Genomic DNA, 8,789 nt, shown 5'->3' with positions numbered 1-8,789 from the left:
GTTGTTGTTGTTGTTGTTGTTGTTGTTGTTGTTGTTGTTGTTGTTGTTGTTTTGTTTAGTTCTTTTCATGCCGTATTGGAACCAGCAAAATATCAAACCCCAGACATAAACAGCAACATCTCTGAGCTCCACCCAACTGTCCTAATCTGAACTGTCTTTGCCTCCTTTCTTCCAGCTAATGCAGGGCGAGGAGAGCCTCCTCAACCTTATGATGGAGAACTCCATGCAGTCGACCTGGAAAACACCCCAGCTGGGCCGCAAACCCAGAAGCAACAAGTCTTGTGGTCGAGGTCAAACCCCCGCGCCTGCTCAGCCTCTGCCTGCTGCGGCTGCAGCCACAGCCAGCAGCCCCTCCACAGCTAAGAGCCTCTGGGCGAGTGAGACAGAAGAAAAGTCCAGCCATAGAGGCAGAAAAGGGGAACGGCCCAGAGGCTCTTCCAGGACCTCGCATTACCATGTTCATCATCACCACCAGACCAGGAGCTCTGACCTTCACAAGGACCCACCACCACAACCACCCATCTCCAAAATGGATTCCTGCCACATTTCCGAGGACTACGGTCTATGGGACAGCATCCATTTGGGGAATGGTGTTGCTTCAGGGGCTGGATCTGGTTTCACAGCGAACTCGTCACCCCCTCCAGCCTCCAGTCCTGGAATCACAGAGCCTGACGCTGGAGCGATCCTACGCGGTGGGGTCCCGCGGCCCCGTCTGGTCCGCCAGGGTAAATCAAGAGCGAGGGGAGGGATAGGCAGGCTGGAGTCCATGGACCTTCCTCTCGCAGGGAAGGGCTCGTCCCTGCTGGACGCTGCTGAGACTGACGGGTACTACTCTGATGGCGAGCAGAGTGATTCAGACATGCGCTCTGGCAGACGTAAACTTCGGCTGTCGCAGCTGCATTCTGGGAACGAGGACCTACTGAGGAGAAGCGTACTAGCATCCTAAGAAACCGAGACTCAGAGTGACGAACACAAACATAAAGGCAGTTATCCAAGCAGAGCGCTGCTGGATGGCTGTTTTTTTTTCCCATCTGTGCCCAGTATAAACGACAAACCATGGCTGGATATCCGTGTTCAACCAAATCTCTGTTGCATCTATCAACAGAGAGCTTCAGCCCTTAACCTGATTTGTTTTTCGGGGGAATTTGAATGTAGCTGTATGCCAATCGTACAGTAACTCTTCTCCACTGGACCACGGTTTGTTGTCAACGTTCAACAAACAAGAAAGGAACGTCACCGTTTGTCTTTTCTGTTTTGTATATCTCAGATCCATTTTGCTTCTGGGTGTTGAAGTGCCCATTGCTGGCCCCCCCTCTGGGGTATCTGCCAGACTTTAAAACACTTTGGGGCATTATTACTATTACTCAAGCTGGTTTCAGGGTATGCTTCATTCTTGGCTGTTACGGCCCAAGTTGCATCCATGAGTTCCTGTTTGTGGAATATGTTCAGTGAAAGACATTTTTCTACCAGAGTTGGTCTGAATATGTGCAGAGGGTGACATGGGACATTTATTCAGCCTTGCAAAGCACAACTAGCTAATCATATGAGCAGCACTCGAGTGCTGATCCAGGGTTGGGGTCAATTTGATTCTTGTTGACTTAAAATCTACCCTGAAGCATTCATCATTTAATCTGTTTCCAGCCCCTAAAAAGCACTTATCCAGCTTGTCAATTTTTTCCTTGGCAAACAGATTGACACCAACCCTGCTGCTGTTTTCCACTGTCGCGGAGACACAAACATCTTTAACACAAACTACTCAAAAGAAAATCCCTTTGCTCACATCAACAGTTTAAAAAAAAATGTTTTTGATCTATTGTCAACTGCTGTTAATCTTGTCTTAAAAACAATTTACCCCCTCTAAATCTTTACAAAAATCTCATTGCAGAAACGTTGTGCCTTCTGCCGCTTGTCTTGTTAATATCTTTCCTCGAGCCTTTAAAAATCAACCAATCAATGAATAAAAATCAATCAGCTGTTTCTCAATCGGATTTGTAACAATCAAAGCTAAACTAAATCCCACTGGATTGGTTACTGTGCGTAGCCAAGACTGGGTTCCTTGTCACCTTAATAATTGAATAGTGCCTAAAACAAGACTAAATGCAGCATTTACCATTAAACAACAAAGGATCTGCGACATTTTGCAAAGCAGAGCCACACTGCACCATCAGTGTGAAACAGACCTACGATATGACCCCCCCATAAGTGTCACTGCAGTACAGAGTCCTCAAAATACAAGAATTTGGTCAAGTTGGACTGCGAGCAACTACCTCACTGGAAAGGTGGCCCCAAAACAATACTATTATTAAAGTTTGATATGTTAAAATTAACCATAACATTTATCTATTTGAATCTTTGGTACTTTTCTTTCACAACCAAGCAAACTAGAACTTAACTAAAAATTGATTAATTTGCAGGTTGAAAGGAGCGATGTGCATCAGAAACAAGATGAGTGAGTTCTGTTAGTTCAGCTCTTTTGAAGCAGGGTTCTGTAGAAAGGTCAAGTCAAGGTTCTTTGTCATTCGCATCACATGTGGTACATGAGGTGGAGCGAAATTGTGTACACAGAGTCCCAGTTACATCCAACAATAGCAAAACTATAAAGTGTAAAAAGAAACTGTAAATAAGGATCCAAGATATACGCTAAACGAACGCCATGCGGTACGCTAAAAGATCTAAGATATACGCTAGTCACTAATGGTGCAAAACAACGAACAGCAGCAGAACAAACATGCGTCTTTGTGGGTGGCTGAGTACGAATGAATGAATGAATACAGCAGCATGGATAATCAGTAGCACATATCAAAGTTGCATTACAGTGATTTTTTTTTTTAAAGGCTAACCCTCTTACTTGTTGTAGACAGCTCTGTGGACAACCTTGGTTTGGAGGAATAGTTTAATTCTGACCAGAATGACGAGCAAAGAGCAAGTCCAGGGCTATTCAACTGGTGTCCCAGTGGCCAAATCAGGCCCACTGGTGAGCTCAGTTCAGCCCACCAATGGATTATTAAAAAATATATATAAAACTAGATTTTAAACCATAAAACAAGCTTAATTAATGACTAACTGCTGGATTTCCAGCCCCTGAGCCCTTGGCTTTCAGTAACTGTGGCCCCCTGAGCAATTTAATTGAATATCCCAGAGCTAGTCCAACAAGAGCAACAAAAATATATTGTCTTTCATACTGAGTCATGCAAATGCCATTTTATAAACCTTTTCATTGTCAATGTCATATTACACACAACAGCAGCAAGAAGCACACTGTTGGCAGGACTCTTACAAATATTACTTGTGACATTAACTGCTATGTAACGATTTATAAAATAGTATTCATATTAATAACAATTGTTTTGAGACTGAAGCTTTTTGTTTAAATAGCCACCATTGGTCCTAGCTCTGCTGATTATCCGTTAGCTCATCATCTGGCAAAAATTAAAAGTATTTGTCCTAACTGATGTTCAAAGAGCTGTCTACAACAGGTAAGACGTTAATTATTCATAACCTTCTCACAGAACCCAGTTTCAGAAGATCTGAACTATCCTTTTAAGATTTTACCGTCAAAGTATTTAATTGAAACCATGTGAGGCATTGCTATCAGACAACAGACATCAAAATAATTTAGTTTCTTAGGTTTCTCATCTATGCAGTCTGTATTTTTGATGCAATACGATCATTTTTCGGAGGTTGTGACATCAGCATGGCAGCAACTCGAGTCCGACTTGGCCAAGCCCTTGTAGTGGCGGCTCTTCTGCAATCACACGTTGACGACATTAAAATAACGACATAATTTACGTCAGCGCTCTTTGAGGTGTGTTTCATTTTTCGACAGTTTTACAGAGTTTTTGTTGTTCTCGTAGAGAGTTGTATTTTTTACTTAAAAAGGCAGTTTGTGGTATTCTCAGGGGTTTAAAAAAAATAAAAATAATAATAAAATGTAAAAAACATGTATGTAAACTATATATCATACACAATATATATACAGTCAGATGTGTATGTCTAGAAACTTCCTTATTTGGCAAGCTTCGTTATTTGATTTCCAACACGACTACTACTGAACTAACTACTTCTCAAACTGCGTTCAGCAGTCCTACAGATTATTTTATCTTCGTTACCAAATTCAAAAAGGTTATATCGTCAGGGGAGCGATCAAAACCAACATGAACCTGTGTGGGCCCAGAGTACGGTGAAACAAAGTGTAACGAATCCTTTTTAAAGGGCTGCTCAACACAGGTTTGAACTTTTAAATGGAGTTACAATTTCATTCTACTTTCCATTTCTTCCTAAAAAAACAATTGGTGTTTAGGAGCGACCACGCCAAAGAACACATCTGCGTGTCCAGTTAGCATGTTTACACACGTGCTCCAAGGATTTTAAGGTGGACAAAACGTCCGACATGAACGCCGTCAGCTCAGGCACGTTCGTGTCATGCGGACTCCTTTAGATGGAGGAGTACCAATAATTCTACCACCAGTACATCCAATCTGGATTCTCCCAGATCAACAAATCAATGTTGGTCGTGTAACACAGACGGACATATTTAGCCCCTACAGAAGAAAATAAAAGCCAAAAGCTGCTTAAACAAACCTACAACACAGCTCTCTCTGTCTCTCACACACACAAGGTGGTACAACAGGGTTCTAATGTAAAAGATGACTAGTTTTTTATGTATATGTGAGCGCATCAGGAAGCATGAGCTTACTCAGAGTGAAACACCCTCTATTAGCAGGAACGTATTATCACGTGACAGCGCTGCGTCTGTCTTCTGTGTCCTTCAGGTGTAGCCATCGTAGAAGATTCCCATTGTTTGTGTTGTGAGAAGATACTAATCGAAGAGGTTGCACCATGCAGCTGTGAGATTTTAAACTTCTACGTTGGCCATCACAAATGACCATAACACACGCACAAAACAAAAATAACAGCATCAGAACGGTTTTTATTTTTCAAACGAGGCTATAGGTTCCTCCGTCAGATGGTTGTTAACATTCCTGTGCTTCTAAGACAGGAAGACGTATTCTTGGTTTCAATATTCAATGTTCAGAGTAGCCTGATGTTGTAGACAGTGGTTTTAGATAAGGCCTCACAAGTACGGCCTTGACATGTAGTAGTAAATGCTCTGGCTGCACAGCGCTAACAGGGAAGGAAAGCAATTATTTTGTGTTAATAACATTAGAAAGGTGGTTTGGTGTTGAGTCTGAAACTTGCTTCATACTTCTGGTTGTAATCTTCTCCCTCGAGTCTGTGCAGCCTCAGCAAACAAGAACTGGTTATTATTCTCTATTTACAGTGTGGCTTCAACGCCCTCTCCTTCCGCTTCGTAGATACTGTAGACTGGACTTTTTATTGCAGGTTTTGTTTTTATTTTATTTTTTATATAAAATCAACATCCTCCGTGTGGTACGGTGGTGTGGGCGTTAGCTCACAGTCCAACACGTGCTCTGGTGATCTTTGAATGTTGCAACTGCCGTCAGGTCAGACATTAAAGAGATTTCCATCGGTGAAAACCATCATCCGTTTCTGCATCAGCAACGGTTCGAACATTACGTGCCCTGAATGAGCGCTGCGCTGCTGACCTGGTGCATGTTTGAGCAGAAGTTTAGGTGCTAGCATGAATGCTACGCTACAGAACAAAACAGCTGATTGGTATCAACTGATTAACAGCAGGTCAGAAAACCGCCGACACACTGCTGCATTCCTGGAGACGAAAAAGACCTGAATCCATTGATGCTGGTAGTTTCAAACCTTAATTTCATGTAACATGTTGTAAAATTCAAAGACATCACTGCACCAGCAGGGTAGGGTTCCTCAAAACCCCTTCAAATATGTAAAGGTTACGTTTGAGTTTACCAAGCGGCGACCTCGTTTGCAAAATCCTGACAGAAAGAAATCTAATTTGGCCGCAGCTGAGCTGAGGTGGTTTTGGGGAACCAAAGGACCGTCGGTGCGCCGTTAACGCAGCGTCTCCTCGGCTGCGGCTGGCCTTTCCTCCGGTTGGAAACTGGTTTGAGGCTGACGTTGGATCAGTACAAACAGGACTGACCGCTCGTTTGATGCCACAACACTAGCAGTTCAACTGAAAGCATAATTTGAGTAATAACACGGTTAGCAGAACTAAAATCTCGTTACTTTTTTATATTCTTTTGTACGATTTTCCACAAAATCAGGTGTTCTGTGCTTCCAGATTCTGTCGTCCTTGTTTTACTGTCCTACGCCAGCCACCCCACCCACCACTGGGGCTTTTACACAATACTCACAATTACAATAATGTATTATACTGTTCAATTACTACTGCTAGACACTTTCATATTCAGTGTTTTGAAAAAGCCTGCTGCAAGCTTTTTTCCCATTTTCTTTCGTAATGCTTAGCTGGTCGCTGTGTCAAACCAGAAAGCTGACTCATAATCTGCTTCCACTGTTTTTAACGCGCTTTTCGCTCTCCTCTTTGTTTCGGCTGAATCCGGACGCGCTGTACAGATCAGAGGTTTAGTCGTGTAAACAGAGCTGCTGTGGAGGAACAAAAAAAAAAGTTCAATTACGTTTCAAACAGGTGGAGTCAGCGAGCAACGCTTTTAATCTGAAACTTTATATTTTAATTAGACTTTTCAGTTGTCGTCGAGTGAAAGTGACAGGAAAGCATTTGTAGTTTAAGGCTAAAACTATAAATATGTTTAACTTCTTGATGCTAACGTTTCACTGCCTGTTTTTGTTTTTACAAATAACTCGTTTGTGAACGAAAATTGGCAAATTAAGATGATCCAAATTGATTTATTTATTTATTTTTTTTTACAAAAAGAAGGTAGTTATTGCAAAAAATAGAAAAAACAAACTATTTTATACTGAACTATATCCAATGGGGCAGTTTGAAGCTACAGTCATTTCTTCAACAGGCCTAAATGCAGGTATGCAGTCAATGTAAACAAAGCTCATTTATCTGCATACTTAAAAACTTCGGCTGTTTCCATAGGTAAACAAAGTCACATGGTAGATGGCAGCCATTCACAAAGTTTACAGACAAATCTTTCATTTAGGAGTCGTTAACCATTAGTTTGTGATTAATGTGGAGAAAAATAAGATTATTTTATGAAGTATTGATGAAATTGCTGCTAGTACTTTTAAGTGGCTGCTTTTTTATGTATATGTTTATTTTTGTCTACATTTTAATGTAGAGTAACAAAAATCCAGAGAAGCTGAGGTTTGTCTGGAGATTGTCAAATTTAAAAACGGTCAATTTCACCCTTACACCAAGACATTTATGACCAGTCGGCTTTTTTCCCCTGACGCTGTGGGTTTTCCGTCCCCGTCCTTGATGGAATCAAAAAAGGGAAACAGATCTGCCTCCACCCTCTATTTTTCAACACAAACTGTGATCGATTCTGTATCCAGGGCAGCTCAAAATGTTTTTAGACTAAAGCTCCCATCTGCACAAACGGTGCACCTTATTCTGCCTCCCACCACCAGCAAAGTCCACATTATTTCTCCATCCCTGCCCTCGACTCCATCAACTCGCTCCTCTCCTTGCCCGGTGATCAGCCTTTTTAGCAGACACGTGGCTTTTAAAAAAATCGCTTTCCATACATAAAATAATGAAGAAAAAAAAAAAAAAAACTTTGTAGCTTTAAAGGACAAATGGCAACAGGTACGAGGAGGTGAAACCGTTGCACTCAGAGCTGCTATACGCTGATTTAAAGACTCTGGAAAATAAAGAGAGGAGACATGTTGAGAAACAAGAGAGGGATGTTCACTGAACTGAAGCCAGGGAGAGAAAGAGAAAGAGGACAACTTGTTCTTTCCACTGCTTTCTGTTTGCAGCCTGTCTGCACAGTCAAGTTAACAAGCAGCTAATATAAACACCACCAGGCCCTCGTCGAACTCTGGTTCTGTGCTCGTGAAGCCCGTCAACATCAATCTAACGATCAAATCAGGAACCAACGCTGGGAAATTATGCATCCAACTGAAACTCATTTTTATTTGATTATGGGTTAAATCATTAACTATAACTTCCAAGAAGCGTTTGAGATATCAAAGCCTGAACGCTGTAATGTGAAAACCGGAGTTCTTTCTGCTTCATGTACTGACCCCCCCACACACAAAAAAAAAGCCGTATTAATACCAGATTTATCATTTAATGTCATAACGACCCTGATGTTTTCACAGCAGGTTTACATTTTCTAGTTTTTTCCATTTACTCTCATCAAATTTCGTTTTCCGCATAAAACAAAAACTAACATATGACCATTATCAACCAAAAAGAAAGCCAGACTTCTTGTTTGGTGGATTTAATTAATGCGTTTCAGCTGATATTTAGATGAAAGTCAACTTTTCCTCCCATGTAGTCCTCTGGTTGTGGCCCAGAGAGGATCACGCTCTCCAGACAAAGTGAATGTGTAAATACAAGCAGAGTCTATCAGCTGAAGCAACCTTCTCCCACGGCTACATTTAGTAGCATTAATTACAGACTCAGCCAGGATTCTCACACTGACTCTAGAGAAAGTGTTGCTGCTTCTAGATGGAAATAAAACCTTTGTGGACCAAATGGAGACACGATTTAAAATTATGTAAAAACACACGAAGAGTCCCTTTGTTGAATTTGTCAAGGTTTCTAAACTTGTTGCTCTTTCTGCTTTATTTTTTTCTAGATTTTGTGCATTTGTCGTTTTCTCTCCATTTGTTTGGACTCAACCGTTTTACGTCTACATTTAAAATCTAAAGTCTGGCGTTCCTTGAAGGAATGCGTGTCGCTCGTCGTCTGTCATGTATCAGACGAAGATCATTTTATGTTGAAAAATGCTGTGAAT

General features: G+C 41.4%; 1 protein-coding gene across 1 annotated transcript in view; it reads left to right on the top strand.

Moving 5' to 3' along the window:
• The window catches only part of jade2 (jade family PHD finger 2), a 263,541-nt gene extending 262,595 nt beyond the window's left edge, over positions 1-946 (top strand). Inside the window, exon 13 of the mRNA XM_037688258.1 lies at positions 176-946. Coding sequence (XP_037544186.1) covers positions 176-946 — 771 coding nt within the window. The remainder of the gene's footprint in view (positions 1-175) is intronic.
• Positions 947-8,789: the final 7,843 nt, after the last annotated feature.

This window comes from Nematolebias whitei, chromosome 14 (genome assembly GCF_014905685.2).
Source record: "Nematolebias whitei isolate Nwh7 chromosome 14, NemWhi1, whole genome shotgun sequence".
In the NCBI taxonomy this organism is placed as follows: Eukaryota; Metazoa; Chordata; class Actinopteri; order Cyprinodontiformes; family Rivulidae; genus Nematolebias; species Nematolebias whitei.
Note: the sequence above shows the minus strand (reverse complement) of the source record. Positions and strands in the feature narration are given on the sequence as shown.